A 24543-nucleotide genomic window follows, 5' to 3' on the forward strand; every position below is an offset into this window, starting at 1 on the left:
ACAGTTAAAGTCCTGCATTGAAAATGTTACTTAAGTAAAAGTATGTATCATCAGGAAAATGTACTTAATGTATTAAAAGTAAATAATTTTTTTCACATTTTAGAAACGGGTGGAGTAGAAGTAGAAAGTGGCATGAAAGAAAAGCAAAGTACCTCAACATTTGTACTTAAGTACAATACTTGAGTAAATGTACTTGAGTAAATGTATTGTCTGAGCAGAAGAAAAAGTGTACATCATTTATTGAAAATGTGGAGGTGCTTCTGCCTGCGCAATCTGCATGTGTCACTAAGTTTTCATTGTTAACTTTTAAATATTTAATTAGTTTATGTGCGCCCTTACAGGTTTTGCCTGTACAGCCAGCCCGGAGCATTTGATTAGCCTACTGGTATATATTAACGTGTCAGATTGGGTCAGGTCTGGAATCGATTTTAGAATGATTGCAGATAAGGGGTCGGAGAAATAATGTTGCAGAACTCTGGGCAGAAGATGATGTGATGATGTGACTGATATATATTTTTACCTAGCCTAGAAATCTAGACGCACCCTAGTGGCAGCAAATTTATTTTGCAGCCGGGGGTCTAGGCACTCTCCGTTGGCTTGCGAGCTGGAAAAACCAAACTCTGGTCAGGCCAATCACATCGTGTATAGAGTCGGTGGGCGGGCTTATGGCTGTTGCTGCTGGGAACAGCGGTCTTCTGGAAGACTTGGAGTTAAGCTTTTCTTTGAGAAAAGAACAAAGAACGGCGCTGAAGTCATTCTTAAAAAAGGAAGATGTGTTCCGAGTTTTGCCGACCAGATACGGCAAAAGTTTAATCTATCAACTAGCTTCGCTACCTTCTTCGTTGCTCTGCCTGGTTGTAGCGCTATCCTATTACGTGCAGAGGGAATTTGAAAGACAACCTTTGAGTTCCCAGACCCAACATCTTGATGTGGGTCTGGCTTGTCAGGCTAATTTGCATGGGAACCCAGATTGTCAAAGAGAATATTGCCAATGTTTCCATCCATTTCTGTACAATAAGAAAATCTATTAGCAGACTCTTGGAACTTGCTCAAGTTGTGTTGTCCATTACAGTAAACATCAAGTCTGCATAAAGTTTTTGTCAATTACATATTCATAACGTTAAAGTTAACAAAAAGACAAAATTACAAACGATATGAAGATTTGAAAAAGTTTTAGCATCAAAAAACAAACAGTGTGTACAGCGTGAGAAAATACGTCAACAATATCTGAAACGTCGTTAGTATTTATCCAATCAAATTTTTGGTATAATGCACAAACATAAGCCAGAGAAACTTGGACTCATTAGTCATGTTTCCATCAGCGCATTTTGAAGTATCTCATTAGAAAATGTTGATAGAAATGGCAAAATGGGAAAAAAACGACCTCAAATTTGCAAAAAGGTTTTTATGATCGCTTGAGGTAGAATTTGCCTTTTTCGAAAAGAGTTAACGCGCAAAATGGGAGATGGAAACCGCTTTGCCAAATAAGTTGTGACGTAGCAAACATGTAACTCATATTAAAGCATGGATACCCAACTCAGGTTCGGACATGGCTCTGTCGGATGCGGGCCAGACTCGGACAGAAAAATTCGGTCCGATCCGGACTCTAACTCATATTACTATAGATCCGGTATCCATCGGATGGGGGAAGGATCAGGATATGGGTTCCATCCAGTTCGCTGTATACTTGTGGCACAAGCAGACGCGTAACTATCGGTAAGCAGGGTAAGCGGTGCTTACGGGCCCGGACCAATCAGGGGCCCGCAACGCTGGAAGATATTGATTGACAGCCGGGCCCCCTATCGCATTTGCATTACTCAGGACAATCCCAGCAATCCCACGTGCAGCCACTCACCAAGCAGGAGTGAGAACGGGTCAAATTCATTTCCTTGTTTCAGTTATGACGACAAGATGTGTGTGACTCGAACATCTCACATTGACCAACATTTTGTACAGCGAAAGACCGTGCAAAACATTTCAGACCTTCGTGCCAATCTGTATACATTTTAAAATCAATGTACGCTGTCACTGAAGCTGTTGCTGTTTCAATACTGTCTGCTCTAATCAGCGGGCGGGGCTGCTGCTCCATTTCCCCCGCGACTGACACGCGCACACACACAATCACACACAGTGGATGCAGGAAAAAACGCACATGAGACGACACAATGACCTAAATTGAGGACAGCTACACTCGATATTGTAAGTGCAATGATAAGTTAAAGTCCAATAAGTACTTTATCAAACCGTATGAATGTGTGTGTGTGTGGCCAGGATAGGAAATTAACTAACAATGTCAAGATCACTGACCGTGACATATATGTTCATATTTGTTTAATTCAATATATAATTTTTTGTCTTAAATCCACCAGCCATTTTCATATTATACCAACATTTGCAGCATCCTGAGAATTTTGGTAAGGTTCCATAGGAAATCTCAGCCCAGAGTAATTAATTAATAGTAATAATCCTGATTTTGTCATCTCATCTCTTATATGCTGTGTCTCTATGATCCTGTCCTATCCTATTCATGGTAGCCTACTCGTGGACATTGCGCCGTCATCAAGAGCTATAGTAGGGGGGCCCGCCTTGATAATCCTGCATAGGGGCCCGGTGTTGGCTTGTTACGCCACTGGGCACAAGATAAGTAGTGGAGTTGCTAAATTGACAAATTGGTTCAACAGCTTGAATCGTATGGCTCTGTGTGCGTATACACAGCGGTGAACGATTGTCTTGCTGACACCAAATGTCTCTGCCACAACCCTGTATTCTGCACAGCTGGCCAACTTGTACAATGCTACCTCCATTTACACAAAGAACTTAGCTTCTAAACCCTTTGATTTAGCAAGCCGGTTTGCAATCTACAACCATGCGTATTGTCAACTTGTCACGAAATTACGCTTTGCGTAGTCTAGTTTAGTCACTCTAAACCAGTTGATGGAAATGCTTCTTTGTCGCATTTTTCTTCTTTATTGCGACATTTTAAAAGTTTGCTCAAAATTTGCTTGAGATGGAAACATGACTGACATTGGCTGAACCTTTTCATCAGTTCATTCATCATGTTATAAGATTTATCATATAAATGAGTCCTTCAAACATTTAAAGCTTGAAATAGACAGAGCCGACAAATTGTGAAGTTTACCCCATGCAGCTCTAAACATCTGTCAGCTTTTCCAGTGATGGTGAATCCATGTCTCCAAACTTTGTAAGAATTACTATTTACTTTGATTGTATAGTGTCCACAAAACTATACTGTTACACCCACCGCACTGTGTAAAATATAACAACTACAAACAAAGTTGGTGTATAATAGTAGGACTGAGGCAAGCACAGTTCTAGCACTTAGGTGCATACTGACTCATTGAGAGCTGAATGTGCTCATGATTGTGTATGAGTGCATCTGCACGAGTGTTCGTTCAAAATAACAATAGTGGCTAAAAAGGTTAGTGTACATGCTGCAATTGCATCAGTTATATCAGAACGGGAGAGTATTTATTTATAGAAAGAAGAGTAAAGAACGGCACTGAAGGCTTTTCTTGATGGAAAAGATGTTTACGCTTTTCTCTCGACTGGCTTCTGCAAGTGTTTGATAGACAGATGGTTTATCCAATCATCTGCCAGGCATTTTAGTTTTTAAAGTGCCTGCCCTTTTCTAAAAAGTTTCCAATGACGGCTTCTCAGATGATTTTGGGTAACAAACCATCTTGTGCGTCAGGTTAATATAGCTTTGGAGGGCAGAATGATTTATTTATGTTTGCCTTGCAACCATTGGTTATTTTCATTATGAATTATTCTATGACGCCAACCGTTCAAAACCCAAAGGTATTCAATTTACAAAGATATAAAACAGCGTAAAGCTGCAAATCCTAACAATGGAGAGACTGGAACAACTAAACAATATTGGCTTGGAGTCCCAATACTTCCACTATTGACTAGTATGTACAGTTTACAGAGAGTCATATTATATGCACAATGACAGATAAGAAACAGCGGCAGTCCGTTGGCAAGAAAACCTTACAGTCACAGTGACTGTTGAGCAAGTGTAGAGCCCAGCTCTTTTCCCCACAGTGCTGCCTGCCCCATGTTGTGTACAGAAACCTGCTACAAGGACCACAGAAGGATTGGTGAGCGTCCTGCTAGCCAAATCCTCTCCATGTACCTCATTGCACCTCTGCCGTTCAGTTTGCCAAAGCAAAATAAGACCAAATCTATCTACCTGAAGTAATCGCATGAAGGGTTATGCAATTACTCTATTTATCGATGGAATAATTGAAAAAAAAACTTGACTTCTAAAATAATAGATAGCTGCAGCTCGATTCTTAAGCCACTACTGGCTTCCTGTTATATATATAGAATATGAGGCAACGCTTATAAATCAATGAATGGAGTGGGACCAAAAAACAAGGAGTACTGATGCCAGGCCTCTCAGGTCAAGTGGGAGTGGGCTGCTAGTGGAGCCCAGTGACAGAGCTAAACTTAGTGAAGCAACCTTTAGTCACTATGTTGCGCATCTCTGGAACAGACTCACTGTCCATCCTAAAAGTAGTTTAACACTCGAAACTTTGAATCACGACTTAAAAATGCTTTTAACGTTAGTCGACTCATATAATGGCAAGTTATCAAGTTAATGCTACGTTACAGAACATTACTTTTCGGCTATTTTGTTTGAATGAAATGACATCGTGAATAAGCGTGACTAAACATGACTAATAAATGAACTTGTCTGGGAACGTTATTTCTGCTCGAGTCATGTCAAATAGGTTTTCATAGGTGGTTGTTTAACAGTTAAGACAACAACTCTCATGATCCCACGCTACTTCAAGACGTCATCTCCCACATTTTTGTAATAAACACTGCAATAAGTAATAATTTATAACAAAATACGGGGACATTTACTACGTTGAGTTTAGGCAAAGTGCAGCGATTGTTACAAAATGGGGTTGTTATTACATAGTGAAGTGAAAATGTTTTACATTTATTTCTATTTATTACAGAATGCTGTGTTATTACATAATGCGTTAAGCTAAACTGCATCTATAATCCTGGGTAGCACATATAATCATGGGGGGACTGGCTTTAGGTTGTACCCATGGGTGAATCAAAGGTATTGCTCAGTGCAGAAATATGGTAAATACAACATGAGTTTCAGTAACCAGCAGCACCAACTGAGGCAGTAACTGCTCTTATGCCAGCTTTGACCTCCTTCAGACACAGAAGCAGCAACCATGGCAGAATTATTTTTTCCTTTGTCTTATATCTTCTTTATGATCTCCTCATATTTGGGTGGAGGGTCGCTGTATGAAGGTGCTGAAGTCTCATCACCACTGCTTTCCAGGTGTCCTGTCACCTCTTCATAAGATGGAGGCGGTGTAGCACCGGAGAGCCGTGAGGCCACAGACTGGGACGAGTCCTGGACATAGAGGGCACAAGTGTTCTGCTGGTTGAGGCCATGGGAGTCCGACTGGGAAACTCCTCTTCTCTCAGCACCACTCACTACCACAGTGGGCCGTGAGCTGGAGTCCTGCTGCAAGCTTTCAGTGTGCACTTCCCGGTGAACCAGAATGCGTGGCATGCGGTTGTTGGCCAGGTAGCGGTTCTGGGTGTAGGCAGGGCGACGACGAGTAGCCTTCTGAAGCTGGCACCTCCAAAGGAGGAAGAGGCCGATGATTATTAACAGGGCAACGCCCAGCAGAGGAACCACCATGTAGACAGTGTCGGCACGCTCAGAGCGCCCCTCGCTGTTGCTGCTCACTGTGTAAATGCTACGAGTTTTCCAAAACTCCATCTGGAAAGCACAAAGGAGATATTATACATTTTAACGCGTAGGTTTAATTTCAAGCTATTTGTTTGAATCAAAGTCATACTAAAATTGAAAGTGACAATAAAGTCAGGGTAGTAGAGAAATGTGATTGCTGATGTATGCATGTATACACCGACTTTACAATAACCAGAGGTAGGGTTGGGCATCGTTTAGATTTTAACGATTCTGATTTCAATTCCGATTCTTCCTTTCGATTCCGGTTCTTATCGAAACTTGCGCATGTTAAATTTGGAACCCATGATCAGATTTGAAACCAAATCCTCCATCGATTCCAAACGATTGCAACAAATGGTTCTCGATACCCAACCCTAACCAGAGGGGTGTTTAATAAAGCAGTACATGTCAAATCTACATTACACATTGACATTGGGATGCACTTACATTAATTACATAATTAAAATCTGAACTTATATATTTGCACAGTATTACAGTTAGCATGTGCGTTTAAATACACTGCAAGTAGAATAAATCTAATAAACAACCCTGAGCCATGGCTGTAGCTTCATAGTAAGAAACATTTCACCATTCCGTCTCTCTTTAAATGTTAAAAAAAATATTTATTAAAAATGCAGAAAGTGGCACAGTCAATCTGACGTTATTTACACAAATACAAAAGTATCATCTAATGTGATGTAAGTATATCCTAAACCACTTAAAATTGGCTCTTTCTCTACGTTCTCGGGGCACGTATTATGAGTATGGTGACAAAGCCAGTCGCCTTTTGGCCCATCAGCTAAAACGTCAGGCAGCTGGCCGATTTATATCTCAAATTGAGTTGCCCATCTGGAACTCTTACAATTGACCCTATGGAGATTAACTCTGTTTTTAAAACTTATTACTCCTCACTTTACACATCAGAGTCCCCAGATAATTCTGATGTGATGGTAGAATTTCTGGATAAATTGGAGATACCCACAATCAAATCCACAATGGATGAGCAAATTGATTCCCCAGGTAACATTAGATGAGATCATATGCTCTATTAAGTCTTTAAAGTCAGGGAAGGCCCCTGGCCCTGATGGATTTCCCCCTAAATTTTACAAAAAGTTTCGTGATAAACTGGCCCCACTACTATTGTCTGTGTTTGAGGTGTCACTGAAGCTGGGCTCTCTTCCCCCCACACTGAGACAAGCCTCAATATCCCTTCTCCTAAAAGAGGGGAAGGATCCCACTGCTTGTGGTTCATACAGGCCCCTTAGCCTTCTCAATGCTGATGTTAAGGTTTTGGCAAAGTTACTGTCATCTCGCATAGAGGGTGTTCTCCCCAGCATAATATCGAAGGAACAGACTGGCTTCATTAAAGGTCGTCATTAATTTTTCAACATTCGAACCCTGTTTAATATAATATACACTGAAGATATAAATAGACAACCTGAAGTAGTAATTTCATTGGATGCCGAGAAGGCTTTTGATAGAGTTGAATGGGAGTATCTTTTTGCCACATTGAGTAAGTTTGGCTTATGAGATGCATTCATATCTTTGATATGCCTCTTGTATACATCGCCTCTAGCCTCTATCAACACTACTAACTCAAAATCTGATTATATCACCCTGTCCTGTGGTACCCATCAGGGTTGTCCACTTTCCCCTTTGCTTTTTGCCATAGCTACTGAGCTTCTCTCAATTGCACTCAGAACCTCACCCTCATTTGTAGGGTTATCCCAAAGGGGATGTGAACACAGACTTGCCTTGTATGACATACCTTTGTATGTAACTGACCCTGTCTCCCACATACCCTAGATATTGTCTCGATTGGAAACGTTTGGTTCTTTTTCTGGGTACAAGCTCAACCTGCAAAAAAGTGTATGTATGCCTTTAAATGCAACGGCGCTTCAACTTCAACAGTCTGGCACTTTTTATGTAACTGGGCTGCCAACATCCAGAAGTTTTTGTTTTAGTTGGATGCTCCACAGGCACTTTGGTGCCAACTTGAGGCTGGGTCATGTGTGTCGTCCTCTAACCCCGCTCTCTTGTTTTCCTCCATCCCCTTATCTCCTTCTCGCTACACAGACAACCCAGTTGTCTGTACTTCTCTTAAAATATGGTATCAATTCAGGCGTCACTTTCAGTCATGTTCTGCCTCTACTCTAATGCCCATCTGTGTCAATCATCTTTTTTCACCCTCTCAGTTAGATCCCGTGTTTCGTCTCTGGGAGAGAAATGGCATAGTGAGATTCAGTGATCTATTCAGAGGCAATGTTTTTGCCAACTTCTCTGACTTATCCACCTCTCACAACTTACCCCCCCGCTCACTTATTCAGGTATTTCCAGGCTAGGCACTGTGTCTCCACCACCTTTCCCGACTTTCCCTCCCCACCCCCAAGGCAACCATGGGAAGAGTTATTTAGACATAAGCCCCATCAAAAAGCTCTCATTTCAAATATCAAAGTATTTTGTCATTTGATAAGCAGACTAGCTCTAAGGCCTCTTTTGCATGGGAGACGGAACTAGGAGTAGAATTTGGAGACGATTTTTGGGAGAGAGCCATCCAGAGAATACGTTCCTCTTCGTCATGTGCTCGCCTAGGTCTTATCCAGTTTAAAGTGGTACAGAGATTGCAATTTTCGCAATCAATGCTCTCAGAAATGTACCCGGAGGTGGAAGATACCTGTGACAAGTGTGGAGCAGCTCCCTGCCATCTTAGCCATATGTTTGCCCTTTGTCCCAAACTTCTAGCATTCTATCTTCAATATCCTTTCAAACGTTCTTCAAGTCCAAAAAAAGCAGTATTGGTAAACAATTTGATATCAGATAATCAAATTGATTTATTCTGTCTTACTGAAACCTGGCTGGGCCATGAAGAATATGTCAGTCTAAATGAAGCCACTCCTCCCAGTCATATTAATACTCAAATTCCTAGAGGCTCAGGCTGAGGAGGGGGAGTTGCAGCCATTTTTGATTCAAGCCTGTTAATTAATCCTAAACCTAAACTAAATTATAACTCGTTTGAAAGTCTTGTTCTTAATCTTCAACATCCAACATGGAAAACATTACAGCCAATTATATTCATTGTTATTTACTGAGCTCCAGGTCCGTATTCTGAATTTTTATCTTAATTCTCAGAGCTTTTATCATGTGTAGTCCTAAAATCAGACAAAGTACTTATCGTAGGAGATTTTAATATCTATCCATGTGGACGTTGACAATGATAGCCTTAGTTCTGCTTTCAACTCATTATTAGATTCAATTGGTTTCAGTCAGTTTTAACCACACCCTTGACCTTGTGCTGGCATATGGAATTGAAATTGAGGATTTAATAATATTTCCGCAGAATCCGGTATTATCAGACCATTCTTTAATTACTTTCGAATTCTTACTACCTGACTATACCAAATTAGATAAAAGCTTCTACACTAGATGCCTATCTGACAGTGCTATAGCTAAATTTAAGGAAGATATTCCAACAGCATTTAACTCAATGTCATGCTTTAATATAACAGAAGACCTTTATGTTAACTTTAGTCCCTCCCAAATTGATACATTTGTAGACGGTACTACGACCTCCCCTCAAAAAGAAGATGCTGAAGAAAAGGAAACTAGCACCTTGGTATATCTCCCAAACTCGCAAATTAAAACAAATCTCGTGAAACCTTGAAAGTAAATGGCGTTCCACCAAACTGGAAGAATCTCGTTTGGATTGGCAAGACTCAAAACCTATAGGAATGCCCTCAGAAATGCCAGATCAGATTATTACTCATTATTTATAGGAGAAAATAAGAACAACCCAAGGTTTCTTTTCAGCACTGTAGCCAGGCTGACAGAGAGTCACAGCTCTAGTGAGCCATCTATTCCTAAAGCTCTGAGTAGTGACGACTTCATGAGCTTCTTTAATGATAAAATTATAACAATTAGAGATAAAATCCATCACCTTTTGCCCTCAACTTCTAACGGTTCACCTTTAAACGCAGGACTGCTAGAAAGAACAACTAGACCTGACATATACTTAGACTGCTTTTATCCTACAGACCTTCAGCAATTAATGTTAAAGGTATCTTCAGCTAAGCCATCTACCTGTCTCTTAGACCCCATCCCAACGAGGCTACTCAAAGAAGCGTTACCTGTGGTTAACACTTCATTACTAGATATGATCAATATGTCTTTATTAACAGGTTATGTACAGCAGTCATTTAAAGTAGCTGTGATAAAACCTCTTCTGAAAAAACCCACCCTCGATCCTGAGGTCTTAGCAAACTATAGACTTATATCTAACCTTCCCTTTCTCTCCAAGATCCTTGAGAATGTAGTTGCTAATCAGTTATGTGATTTTCAACATAGCAATAGCTTATTTGAGGACTTTCAATCAGGATTTAGAAAGCATCATAGCACAGAGACGGCACTGGTGAAAATTACTAACGACCTTCTAATTGCTGCAGACAAAGGTCTCCATACTTGTTTCACTAGATCACAGTGCTGCATTTGACACTACTGACCATACAATCCTGGTACAGAGATTGGAATACTTAGTTGGCATTAAAGGAATCGCACTAAGCTGATTTAAGTTTAAGTCCTATTTCTCTGATCGATCTAAATTTGTTAATGTTAATGATAAATCCTCCAAGTACGCTAAAGTTAGCCATGGTGTTCCACAAGGCTCAGTGCTTGGACTAATTCTATTCTCCTTATATATGCTTCCTCTTGGTAATATTATTAGGAAACATTTAATTAACTTTCACTGTTATGCGGATGACACCCAATTATACAGTACAGGCCAAAAGTTTGGACACACCTCCTCATTCAATGCGTTTCCTTTATTTTCATGACTATTTACATTGTAGATTCTCACTGAAGGCATCAAAACTATGAATGAACACATACGGAATTATGTACTTAACAAAAAAGTGTGAAATAACTGAAAACATGTCTAATATTCTAGTTTCCTCAAAGTAGCCACCCTTTGCTCTGATTACTGCTTTGCACACTCTTGGCATTCTCTTGATGAGCTTCAAGAGGTAGTCACCTGAAATGGTTTTCCAACAGTCTTGAAGGAGTTCCCAGAGATGCTTAGCACTTGTTGGCCCTTTTGCCTTCACTCTGCGGTCCAGCTCACCCCAAACCATCTCAATTGGTTTCAGGTCCGGTGACTGTGGAGGCCAGGTCATCTGGTGCAGCACTCCATCACTCTCCTTCTTGGTGAAATAGCCCTTACACAGCCTGGAGGTGTGTTTGGGGTCATTGTCCTGTTGAAAAATAAATGATGGTTCAACTAAACGTAAACCGGATGGGATGGCATGTCGCTGCAGGATGCTGTGGTAGCCATGCTGGTTACAGTATGCCTTCAATTTTGAATAAATCCCCAACAGTGTCACCAGCAAAGCACCCCCACATCATCACACCTCCTCCTCCATGCTTCACGGTGGGAACCAGGCATGTAGAATCAATCCGTTCACCTTTTCTGCATCGCACAAAGACACAGCGGTTGGAACCAAAGATCTCAAATTTGGACTCATCAGACTAAAGCACAGATTCCCACTGGTCTAATGTCCATTCCTTGTGTTTCTTGGCCCAAACAAATCTCTTCTGCTTGTTGCCTCTCCTTAGCACGGGTTTCCTAGCAGCTACTTGACCATAAAGGCCTGATTTGCGCAGTCTCCTCTTAACAGTTGTTCTAGAGATGTGTCTGCTGCTAGAACTCTGTGTGGCATTCATCTGGTCTCTAATCTGAGCTGCTGTTAACTTGCGATTTCTGAGGCTGGTGACTCGGATGAACTTATCCTCAGCAGCAGAGGTGACTCTTGGTCTTCATTTCCTGGGGCGGTCCTCATGTGAGCCAGTTTCGTTGTAGCGCTTGATGGTTTTTGCGACTGCACTTGGGGACACCTTCAAAGTTTTCGCAATTTTCCGGACTGACTGACCTTCATTTGTTAAAGTAACGATGGCCACTCATTTCTCTTAACTTAACTGATTGGTTCTTGCCATAATATGTTATAAACAGTTGTCCAATAGGGCTGTCGGCTGTGTATCAACCTGACTTCTGCACAACACAACTGATGGTCCCAACCCCATTAATAAGGGAACAAATTCCACTAATTATCCCTGACAAGGCACACCTGTGAAGTGAAAATCATTTCAGGTGACTACCTCATGAAGCTCATTGAGAGAACACCAAGGGTTTGCAGCACTATCAAAAAAACAAAGGATGGCTACTTTGAGGAATCTAAAATATAAGACATGTTTTCAGTTATTTCACACTTTTTTGTTAAGTACATAATTCCATATGTGTTCATTCATAGTTTTGATGCCTTCAGTGAGAATCTACAATGTAAATAGTCATGAAAATAAAGGAAACGCATTGAATGAGAAGGTGTGTCCAAACTTTTGGCCTGTACTGTACTTGTCAATCAAACCAGACAAAACCAGTCAGTTAGCTAAACTTCAAGCATGCATTAAAGATATAAAATCCTGGATGACCATCTGATGTCAAACTCTAACAAAACTGAAGTTATTGTGCTGGGCCCTAAACACCTCCGAACGTCATTATCTAAAGATATAGCTACTCTGGATGGTATTGCCCTGGCCTCCAGCACTACTGTCAGAAATCTAGGAATTATTTTTGATCAGGATATAATCCTTTAACGCCCATCTAAAACAAACCTCAAGAACAGCTGTTTTTCATCTTCGTAACATTCCCAAATTAGGAATATCCTGTCTCAAAACGATGCTGAAAAACTAGTCCATGCATTTGTTACTTCCAGGCTGGACTATTGTAATTCCCTACTGTCAGGTTGCTCAAATAAGTCCCTTAAGACTCTCCAGCTGATCCAGAATGCTGCAGCACTTGTTCTGACAAGAACTAAGAAAAGAGATCATATTTCTCCTGTATTAGCTTCTCTGCACTGGCTTCCTGTACAATTCAGGATTGAATTTAAAATCCTTCTCCTGACCTACAAAGCTCTAAATGGTCAAGCACCATCATATCTAGAAGGGCTCCTAGTACCTTATTGTCCCACTAGAGCACTGCGCTCCCAGAATGCAGAGTTACTTGTGGTACCTAGAGTCTCTAAAAGTAGAATGGGAGCCAGAACCTTCAGCTACCAGGCTCCTCTTCTGTGTAACCAGCTCCCAGTCTGGGTTCGGGGGGCAGAAATTGTCACCACATTTAAGAATTAACTTAAATCTCTCCTCTTTGATAAAGCTTATAGTTAGGGAGTGAGGAGTTGCAGCGTCTGCCTAGCCCATCCACCTGCTTCTCTTCATAGCCGTCAGATTAATAATATAACAAAAGTAGAGGGAGGCAGGCCAGTACAGCCCAATCTGGCAGGGGAGAGTTCTAGCCCGACCAGGCTCCTCTCCTTAACCTGTCTCTCTTAGTTACGCTTTTATAGTTCTAGACTGCTGGGGGACTTCCTTCCTTTGACACACTGAGCTGCTCTCTCCTCTCCCTTTCCATTTGTGTGCATCTCGTCCCAGAAATGCTTGTAGTTTTCTCCCCGGAGTCCTTATGTTTTTTTCCACCAAGCATATTTCCTTGGAGTACGTTGGCACCAAGATCTTGGTTGCAGCTGTCGCCATGGTCCTGCTGCACTCCCTGCTAAGCTCTGTGGTGCCCTGCAAAGTCATGCTGCGTCCTGCTGAACCCTGCTGCTTCCTGCTACGTCCATCCATGCTCTATTGTGCCATGCTACATCCTGTAATGCCCTACAGCGTCCTGATATGACATGAACTACTATGACTACCATTTGAAGCCACTGTTCCATTATCGTTAATGTGACTATTATTGCCATTGTTCATCACATCCCCAACCGGCATGGTCAGACACCGCCTACCAAGAGCCTGGGTCTGTCCGAGGTTTCTTCCTAATAGGGAGTTTTTCCTCTGCACTGCTTATTAAGAATTGTTGGGGCTTTGTGAGTGTGGTCCAGACCTACTCTATCTGTAAAGTCTCTCGAGATAACTCTTTTTATAATTTGATACTATAAATAAAATTGAATTGAATTGAATAACAGATAATAGATTTATTACAGTGATTTTAAAAGACGCACTTCAAGATGCAAATCTCTCTCTCTCTCTCTCTGCATGCTTAATCTTGTGCTGCTGCATCCCTTATGTTAATCATACAGCATTCAGTTCAGACTTGTGTTGTTTTGATTGTGATATAGAAATGTTTAGGTCCAACCTGTAAGATTGATACTCAGTTACTTGAAGATGACTCGCGTTAATTCAGACCAGAGATCAACATGCTATATTACTAATCAGATTAACATAAAGGAGTACATGTCTGAAAGGAGCTTTTGATCCAGCACACAAATGACTTTGATGTATCAGTTAGGACCCCAGCCAATTATTCTCTGTGAAAAACAGTTACAGGCTTCAGTGGCTACAAGAACATGCGTTTACTTTGTCCCTTTCAGCGTCTCCTTTTGTCATTTAAACATCCTGGGCAACAAATAAAAGACTCTTAACATTAACTGGAGGAAAAGTGCACAATAACTGAACATGGAGCGTAAAGGAGCATCACTCAAGCCAGCATTGGTGGAAGAACTATTCAGATCCTTTACTTTAGTAAAAGTGCTAATACCACACTGTAAAAATACTCTGTTACAAGTAAATGACCTGCATTGAAAATGTTACTTAAGTAAAAGTATGTAAGTATCATCAAAAAAATGTAATTAAAGTATTACTAGTACAAGTATAATAACTTGGCTATAACTAATATTTTACACTAATAATGTATCAAATGACAATGTGTGATAAAAAGTTCTCGTCCTGATTACTTGACTTACTGTGTACTTCTACTTCAGAGGATAACATTGTATTACTACATTTACCTGACAGAGAAATGTTAATGTTTACGGTGCAGATTTAGATTATATTATTATTAAAATGTGGAGGAATTACAGTAACTTGCCTCATGGAAGTTTAGAAATTACTCTAAAATTATTAAAGTCAGAGGTGTGAAGGTTGGGTTTGGAGGTTGCACCACAGCATGCTTTTTAGCAGAAGGAAAAACACCATGGATTAAAGAGCTATTAACAACTGCTAAAACACTGGGTCTGACTGTGTTAAAAACCTTTGTAAGTAACTTGGCAGGAATAAAATCAAGGCTGCACATGTTTGGTTTATGTCTGATCAAATTTCAGATATAAAGGACAGTGAAACAGGTTGAAAACATGTTTCTACTGGTGGATAAGATGCTATCTGGGGGTGGGGGGGTGATCTGTTGCCTTATAAAATTGATCTTCTACAGTCTCTTTTAAGTTTGTGGGTGAAATCATTGCGCCAGGGCTGGGGATTTATATTTGTTTTATTTTTATTTAAAAGGGGCAACTAAATCCAGAACAGATTGACATGTTTGTTAAAATTGGAGACCAGCTCCTCTGTGTTAAAAGTTTAGTTAAGGGCAGTAAAAGAAGCAGAATTTAGAAAGCTTAATAGCAGACAAAGAGTTACAAACTTGGCGATGGACAGGTGTTTCCTAATCTGTGTGTAAAACAGATAAAACCACATTAAATAAAATTGCTTTGTGATCTGACACACATATTCTTAGATTTGAAGTTCTTGGGGCTGAGACCACTATATAAAACCAAATCTAGAGTATGACCTTTAGAGTAAAGGATAAAACTCTGAGTGGGATAATTGTCATATTTAGACATGAAGTAGGATAAAAAAAATTATTTGGTTTTAGGGATCTGTAAATTATTGGTAAGTGGGCGTGTGCAGAGTAAACAGTCATACATGGGTAAAGGACTGGACCAAATGCTGAATATAACATGCCAGCATCTGGCTACCTGGTTTGTGTAAATCCCGTCCCCTGAATAGTTCTGCCCGGTTCCACAAAGCGATCCTTCTCCTCTCAGCTCTCTCTCTCTCTTGCTGATAGAAATAGACAGGATGAGTAGGAGAACGTGGTAATTGTAGTCTATACTGTATGTGTGTGTCTCTCTCTGTCCGTCCGTCGGTCTCTCTCTCCGTGTGCCTGATCGCGCGTCTCGCTGTGAGAAGTCAAGAGAGTCAAAATCACCATGAACCTAGGTGTTTTATTTTGAAATGTGTTTTAATTTTGTTAAGTATCTGGCAGCACTGTGGTCTTCCTGTATGTGATTACCTACCTGGCCTGACACATTCACTCGCGTCTCACGCAAGAAATAGTTGAATCCAGGCAACTTAATGCAAACGAGGAGCAGCCGGCTCGGCTGTTTTCTTTGCTTGTCAGTGGTCAGTGAAGAGTAACTGGTGGCAAGCTCACTAGCGTGCAATGCTGGGAAGCGAGGCGATCCCATCCGTGAAAACAACATGTATATGGACATGTACCATAACATGGGAGCCAAAATAAAAACAGCTGCGCTACGCGGCTATACGCTTACGTGCCCGGTGTGTTTTCGCTGTTAGCCTGAAAACTAACCTGACTGAAACCAGGCAAGTCTGGAGGGAAAAGTTTCCATGGTAACCTAGGTCAGACTTATTTAAACCTCCTTTATACAACAGAATTTACTGAATGTAAGCCTGATTTACTGAAATAAGCCTGTATAACTGGTAATGTGGTTTTATTTTCTTGTGTACATTAGGGCTGCGCAATTCTGGTCAAAATGAGATTCATGATTCTCCCACAATTCTTGGGGACACAATTTTTTTTTATTTGAAGTTATTTATTGCAATCCATATTGTCTTAAAGGACAATTCCGGCGCAAAATGAATTTAGGAGTTAATAACATATGTGTACCGAGCAGAGATGGGGACTCGAGTCTGAGACTCGGACTCGAGTCGCACTTAAGTCGCACAAACAGCTGACTTCAGACTTGACTTGGACTCGACCTAACTCGACCCAAAAGACTTCAGACTTGACTTGCGACTTGACCCAAAAGACTTCCCATAATTTCCAATGTCCATCTACAGGTTTACAGAATTCACCAATGCTAAAAAAATTACAATTGGAGAGGGTCAGAGCAGTATTGAGTCATTCATTATTCAGCCAAGAGGTGTGCAACTGTACCATCAGGGACATCCTAGGCAGAAGGCCATCACTTAATCAATCATTAATGAACTCATCATTTCATGCAACCTGCCACTGTCTTTGATTGACAAGCCCAGCTTCAGAATTTTTTGTCAGTGGTAGATGAAAGATATTGTCCAGTAAGTCGGAGCGCCGTAACAAGAAGACTGAATAAGCTTGCAACAGACAAAGAGGCCTAGATCAAATCAAAATTAGAGAAAACAGACACTGTGTCTGTTACTGTGGACATCTGGACTGACAGGACCATGCGTGGCTTTTTAGGAGTTACTGCCCACTTCATGGAGCTAGACAGAAGCAACCCAAGACTCCAGTCAGTTAGTTCTATTAAGCTGTGAAAGATTCACAGGGTCTCACACTGGTGAGAGGATTAGTGAAACATTTGAGGAAGTATGTGATAACTTCAACATAAAGCACAAATTAGATTACATTATCGCTTCGAACATGAAGAAAGCCTTTACGGTTTGTTTTCCCTCTGCTACAAGTAGCGAAGACAATGACCTGGAAAATGGCGACCTGTGGGAGGACGTAAATGAGGATAACCAGGATGATGTGGAATCCATCCAGAGCAGCTGCCGGCAAAAACGACTTCAGTGCTTTGCACATTCGCTGCAGCTTGTTGTGCGATGGACTTGAAGATGTAAAAGTTCTGAACAGCGCAATGGCAAAGGTGACAAAAGTTTGCACTTTACTGCATTCTACTTGTGGCCTAAAAGAGGCATTTGAAGCAGAGTATGGAGCCAACCGTAGCATCCCCTCTGCTGTAGTGACAAGATGGAACAGCACTCTGCGCCTTGTTGAAGCAGTCACTGTCTTGGATCTTCAAAGCCTGAATACACTCCTGGTCATAAAGACCTGTGTTTATCAGCCAGAGAATGGGGTCAGCTGAAAGAATTTGTGGAAATTTTGGCCCCATTTCTTCAAGCAACGGACCTCACTCAAGGGGAGAAAGTTGTTACCCATAGTGCAGCCCTCCCTTGTGTACTGTCACTTAACAGCCATCTCATCAGAATGTTGAATGCTACTCGCCACCTGGTTGGTTTAGTGAAAGCCCTGCAGAAGTCCCTTCAACACCGCTTTAAGGGTATATTTGTGAGTGTGAAAATGGATGACTCCAGTGACGTGGCAGTAGATCTTCCATTTGGGGACATTGTCTACATGATGTCAGCATTACTAGATCCATCATTCTGCCTCTTTTGGCTAGAGCAAGATGTCCAAGCACCAGATGAAGTGAAGAGTGAAGTCAAGGAGATGATAATAGGTAGGTGTACCCACCATTTCCAAACACAAACTATCACGTACATCATATTATGCATATTAAAAATGCCAATTATTTTGTATATTGTCTTCCTAGATTGATTCACAACATTGACACTGTGTATGTCAGTCCCATGATGCTGTATAACTAAACATGGTTTTTGATAAACTTACAGACCTGGTCTTGGCTGAGGCTCGGAAACTGACTGTACCTGAAAGCAGCAGCGGAGACGATGATCAGGAGGAGTTACCACCACCTGCTAAAACTCCACGTCTTTTCTCTGGCTACCGGAAGAAAAGCACCAAGAAAAGTGTGGATCATGGCTCATCTGTCCAGGCTGATCCGCTATATCCAGGTAGCATCTGATGAAGAGGAAGTGGACTGTCTTGAGTTCTGGAAAAGACAGTCCAAGGCATTCCCGCGACTCTATCTTGTGGCTATGAGAGTGCTTGCTGTCCCGGCTACCAGTGCACCAGTGGAGAGGATGTTCAGTCACGGAGGGCTTATCATGCGTCCTCACCGTGCCAGGCTTTCGGCAAAGACACTGTCACACTTTTTGAAATGTAACCAGTCTGTTGTTACCTGGTTGGGGTCATCAATGTACGCTGTCACTGAAGCTGTTGTGACAAAAACTGAAGACCCGCCCTACGAAGCAGCTCAACTGGTTGGGGTAAGTCATTTCACCTTGAGTGGTTAAAGGTCCCATGGCATGAAAATTTCACTTTATGAGGTTCTTTAACATTAATATGAGTTCCCCCAGCCTGTCTATGGTCCCCCAGTGGCTAGAAATGGCGATGGGTGTAAACCGAGCCCTGGGTATCCTGCTCTGCCTTTGAGAAAAGGAAAGCTCAGATGAGCCGTTTAAATGAACCTTGAAAACATGTACAGTTTAAATAATTAATTATTACATAAATATTAAATAAATACAGTTTGAAGCAGAAATAATCAAAAACCTAGTTTAGGCTACTAGTTCTATTCAAATAAATGAAATCCCTTTACTTGTAAATGTCTCCTCGTATTTCTTTTGTGAAAGAAAAACACATTATTTGATACATGTTCATGTGCCCCTAGCACATGTGCTCTTTGGGAAACAAGTTAGGATTGAGCCCTGTGAGGCACTTCAAATGAGGCGTGTGTTATTGTTTTCAATGCATTTGGGCCTTAACATCAATGTCCTTCTGAGACATCAATCTTTCTGTGAAGAGACAAAACTACGCACCTACTTATGCCTTGTGGAAGACCCACCCCCACTCTCCCTCTGATTGGCTGCTACGCTGCTAATGTTAGCCTAGCTATAAAGCTAACCGAGAGCGACTCAACGCAGCAGCTAACGTTTTTATTGATGAATCAGTGAATAATTATGTAAAACTTAAAACAAAAAGTAAGAAAATTTGTGTTTGGTAGATTATTTCTCTGTGGTAACCCACAGAGAACATGTTAAACCGTTGGAAAGCCTGTTTAGTTCCCTTTCAAATGGTGCCCCATTTGTAAGGAACATGCATTTGTGGGATGAGCAAAAAAACAAAAGTCTACATGGAGACAGAGATCCAGCAGCCAGCTGCTCAGAGGCTCAGGACAATCCGGAGGTTTCCAGGTAACTCTGCAGTTTTCTGACCGTGCTTCTGTCCAAGGAGCAAAGGTCAAAGTCAAACGTAGTGTTTGTGATGAGTGTATGTGGGTTGCGCTCATGAAAAATTTGCTAAATCTTCTCTGCCAATGCCAAACAGCTTATTCTGCCATTGACTCGTTTGGTGTTTGGTGGATTGGATGATTGAAGTTTGAAGAAACAAGACATATTGGCAATTTAACAATTTATTAATTTCACAAACAGGAGCCTCAGTAGCATGCGGAAGAACCATACACAGCCACAACAGCCTGGCACCTCATCCTCATGCTGGTCACCAGCCTGGTCACACACTGCTGTGGGATGGCATCCCATTCTTCAACCAGCATTTGTCGCAAGTCAGCCAACGTGGTTGTGTTGGTCACTCTGGCGCGAACAGCACGCCCAAGCTAATCCCACAAGTGTTAAATGGGGTTGAGGTCAGGACTGCTGGCAGGCCATCCATCCTCTCCACTCCCACATTTTGGAGGTAGTCTCTGATAAACCCCGCCCTGTGGGGGCGAGCGTTGTCATCTTGGAGGATAGAGTTCCGACCCAGACTGTGGAGATATGCGTGCTTTTCGTGCCAGAGCGACCAACACAACCACGTTGGCTGACTTGCAACAAATGGTTCCACGTATTTTTATTCAGTTAGTTAAAAGCAAAAATATTAAGGTCATTTAATTTAACTAACTTATGTTACAGTAACACAATGATTGTAAATTCAGCTAATTAAAATCTTTTACTTCTGATCAACAAGAGATATTTAAGCTAAATAATATATGTACAGGCTACATATTTTACATTTGTCAATTCAGCATATATCTTATTTGTAGTCATTAAATAATACATTTAAGTTCAGTTAATGAAAACATTAGGTTTTCATCTACTATAAGTTTTACTTTTACAATATTCATGTCAACCGTTTCCACACAAATGAATTTGGTACACCCAACATAGTATTCTTATTTCCTTTATTCACCAAAACAGCAGTGATTCAGCAACATTTTGGTGCAATTCTATACACTACAGTAACATTGTATACAATGAAGTAACATTTAAATGCATGTACACATTTGTAACACATGGAATAACAGCTGCAAATATTAATCGATTGATTGATAGCAAATTAATAATTCACACTTTTTAATAAATAACTCTACTTTCTATACTTTTTACAGTTTAATAAATAATACTTTTTACAGTTTTCATATTTGTTTACAACAAAATAATAGTCTCTCCATCTAACAGCCTTGCCACTGGAAACTTATTTTAGATGTTAACACTTTAACAAACATATACTCTGTTAAAGTAGTATTTCTTTAACAGATATATGAAAGATGGTCTGATGATTGAACTTCCTTGCAGTTGTTTTTGATGCAGCTTAGTGTTAAAACATCCACAAAATATCCATAGTTATATATCAACCGTTTTTGCGCAGCATAGTCTCTCAATTCTACATCACTTCTCTAGTAGTGCCACTCAACTACCACTTTTCATGTATGGTAAAAGTTTTTCAAAAGTTTGCAAAAAAATTGGTTGTTTTCTTCAAGTGTAGTTTCTCTGCTCTATTTTCAAACAGGTAATAATTTTATTCAGTTTCGGCCCAAAATATTTCTCCTGTTCTATGGAACATTCAGCATCCAAATCAGTGTCTCATTCGTACAGTTAGTTCTTGAGCAGCTGTACCTTGGTTGAGAGTCTGCAAGAATCCATTTGAAGGAAGAGCTTTTGAAGTACTTCAAAGAAGGCTTTCAGTCTGTTAGGATAACTGAGGGCACATGCAGAGGCAAAGTCTCCCAAGTCGTGCAGAACACTTTCATGAGCTGCTCAGTACGTTGGTCAAGTTGTGTAAGGAAATTTGAGAGAAGGGATGTAATAGTAGTAAGACAAATTCTGCCTCCATCTGAAAACATGTCCACGAACACAAATGATATTAATGGTACCTACTAAAACAGTCAACATTCATTATTTTAGTAATACTTCATGAAAAGGTTTTTCTATGTTCTGCCATAACGTACCACATGCAAGCTCCGCAGTCCAGCTATAACACATCAATAAGGAGGGAGCTGACAAAGGCTATCCTAGCCAGGATCTGAAATTCAACAGATTATCAGAAGCCCTCATCTACTGAAATGCATTACTTGCATTTAAGAGAGCTCTATACCTTAAAATAAAAAACAAATCTATTCAGAACAAGATAATAAAGCTGTCATCTAATAAATGTTCCTAAAAATATGCAAAACCCGATTTTGCAGTAATTAGGTATCTAGTTATGATCTTACCTTTTATGAGTAGGTCTTATCCAGACAGGAGCACAACTCATCAACGAAGCAATTGTTCAGGATCTGAAATTTTGCAACATAATGATTACTAAAAGAGACAAATAAATGTATAAAGATGTTAACAGATCAATTATTGGGGCACATTTTACATGGTTCTTAAAGCAACTCTATGCAACTTTTAGCTGCAGCTGTAGTTCCAATGAGACAACCTGTAGGGGGACCAAAGCTGCTGTTAGCTGCAGCTGTAGTTCCAATGAGACAACCTGTAGGGAGACCGAAGCGACAGGTAGCGCGAGCTGTAGTTACATAGTGTTGCTGAGCTACAATATGACAAAAATGTCCGTAAAGCCTGCTTTTACATCATTCCTTAGCATGACTTTCACACACTCAACCCGATTAAAAAATAATGAAAAAATAACTAATGATTTGGCTGGGGGGGCTACATATTTTATACTCTAAATAAATGTGTAAAGTAAACTTTCAAATTCACCACAAATAAGTGGATGGGTCAGGTCCACAAATGGGCACCTTTTCTATTGTTTATCTGTATTAGCTAAATGCAGAAAGTTTAGCGCGCAGCGAGCATGACACAGCCACAACATTCACTTCAGGCTCAGAGGCTAACGTTAGTAGCAGCATGCTGCTTGTGGTGTTGTGGCCTGCCGGAATATCTGTTCTAATAAACCGCGAAAGCGCCGTGGCCACACCACTGTGGAAGCGACCCCTAACGTCATTTGTCTGGTTGTTTATGGAGTTATATTAGTATCTTTATTCAAGAGCGCATTCTTTCAATTTGAGAGCATTTTTCACTGATATTACGTTCAGATTTTGTAATAATTTCCCTCAAAACCTTGCTCTCACACTCAAATGGTCATGCTCGCGCTTGGATTTGCTCTGCTTGTGCTCAAACTTTGTGCTCGGACTCAGATATGTTGTTCTGTGGACAGATTTCCTGCTCTCAGCTTTGAACCTTCTCCTCGCACTCAGCCTGATTCTGCGCGCTTGCAAATCTGCTGCTCTCGGATCTCTCCTGCGCGCTTGGATTTTTCTGTGTTACAACACTATCAAAATTCCACAACCAATAGAATGCCAGGTGTAGTGTTGACCAATGAAATGATCCCTGCCCCGTTGAGGGTGCGTTCGTTTTATGTGAGAACATCCGTTGCGGCCCGGCTCCCATGTAACCATGGGTCTGTAACCCAAGTTTATTTAACAACGCCGTCCATCGCTTTATTATTAGTATATGTCAATAATGTGCACAGAATGGTCGACGGCCTTTCACCTGCACCCATCAGGAAACGGGAGAAAGCTTTGAAGTGGGACATATCAAGTTACGTAGCTACACAACTATGAGGGTGAGTAACATAAATTAAGCACATAGCATATGGCGCTAGCCTAGCTTGATGTCTGTAAACAAATAGCTTTTCTTTAAATCAGTAGTTTAGCTAGCTAGATTGAACGACATATGACGGACAGTATGTGTGTATTTACAACTGGTATTTAATGACCCCACTTTGTAATTTGTCCTTGTTTGGTTAACCATGTTCCTGGGGATTTGGCTAATTTCAGACATGCTAACATACAGCCTAGCTTGATGTCCGTAAACAAATAGATTTTCTTCATAGTTTAGCTAGATTGAACAACATATGACCGACAGTATGTGTATTTTTCCTCGTTTGGTTAACCTCTCCTTCCTGGAGATTTTGCTAATTTAATGTTAGAGCCAATAGTAAAACCTAAACTGTAATATAATTGAAAGAACACCAGAAACTGGATTGTTTGTGTTCGTTTTTGCATCACTGTTGTGTGTTGTTCATCAGAATTTAGTCTTCATTTCTTCATATAACATTAGTTTGAAAATGATGGATTCATATCAGTCTGTATAAAACGTTGTAATGTTAAGTACAATGTTATCACTATAATAAAAACAGATCTAGAATAATTTGCTCCTTAAATAGCAGTTTTTTTTAATGAATACAAAGCAAACTGAACAGAAAAAACAAGCATTTTCTTTTCTTTTCTTCCAGTTGAGAATGAAGGGCTCAACCAATGCTGCATCATAGCAGCAGAGTCTTATCACCAGCCCATGAAAGCTAGAAGTCACCCTGCTGCTCCAGATCTACCTACTGTATGACTGGCTACAGACTACAACCATCTGCAACATCATCAACAGCTGCAATTAAAGTCTCTTGGGGTCATGTGGGACTCGGTTGTTCTCCATACTGCATCGTACACTATATTATTTTTCGGTTTTGTTATATTAGTAGTCTACAGACGACACTAAGTATCATTACTTAATCACAGTATATATTATTCTGGTGTACACTGTTGATGTGACTCACTGCTATTGATTATACATCACTTTAATTTAATTCAATTCAATTTTATTTATAGTATCAAATCATAACAAGAGTTATCTCGAGACACTTTACAGATAGAGTAGGTCTAGACCACACTCTATAATTTACAAAGCCCCAACAATTCCAACAATTACAGTAATTCCCTCAAGAGCAAGCAATGCGACAGTGGCGAGGAAAAACTCCCTCTTGGGAAGAAACCTCGGACAGACCCAGGCTCTTGGTAGGCGGTGTCTGACGGGCCGGTTGGGGGTGGGATGAACAGTGGCGATAATAG

At 40.7% G+C, this 24543-nt stretch overlaps 1 protein-coding gene and 1 long non-coding RNA gene across 6 annotated transcripts in view; both read right to left on the minus strand.

The window, feature by feature from the left end:
- Positions 1 to 2549: 2549 nt before the first annotated feature.
- Positions 2550 to 24543, minus strand: part of prrg3 (proline rich and Gla domain 3) — a 75504-nt gene continuing 53510 nt past the window's right edge. For all 5 annotated transcript variants that reach the window (XM_028595392.1, XM_028595393.1, XM_028595390.1 and 2 more), the window contains one exon: positions 2550 to 5782. In XM_028595392.1, coding sequence (XP_028451193.1) covers positions 5249 to 5782 — 534 coding nt within the window. In that variant the 3' untranslated portion in view covers positions 2550 to 5248. The remainder of the gene's footprint in view (positions 5783 to 24543) is intronic.
- Positions 20591 to 22682, minus strand: LOC114566712 (uncharacterized). Its single transcript, XR_003694084.1, has 3 exons — positions 21910 to 22682; positions 21646 to 21719; positions 20591 to 21530 (listed from the first exon to the last, which is right to left on the minus strand). It is a non-coding gene; the product is annotated as an uncharacterized LOC114566712 (long non-coding RNA).

Source organism: Perca flavescens, chromosome 13, assembly GCF_004354835.1.
Source record: "Perca flavescens isolate YP-PL-M2 chromosome 13, PFLA_1.0, whole genome shotgun sequence".
Lineage (NCBI taxonomy): Eukaryota > Metazoa > Chordata > Actinopteri > Perciformes > Percidae > Perca > Perca flavescens.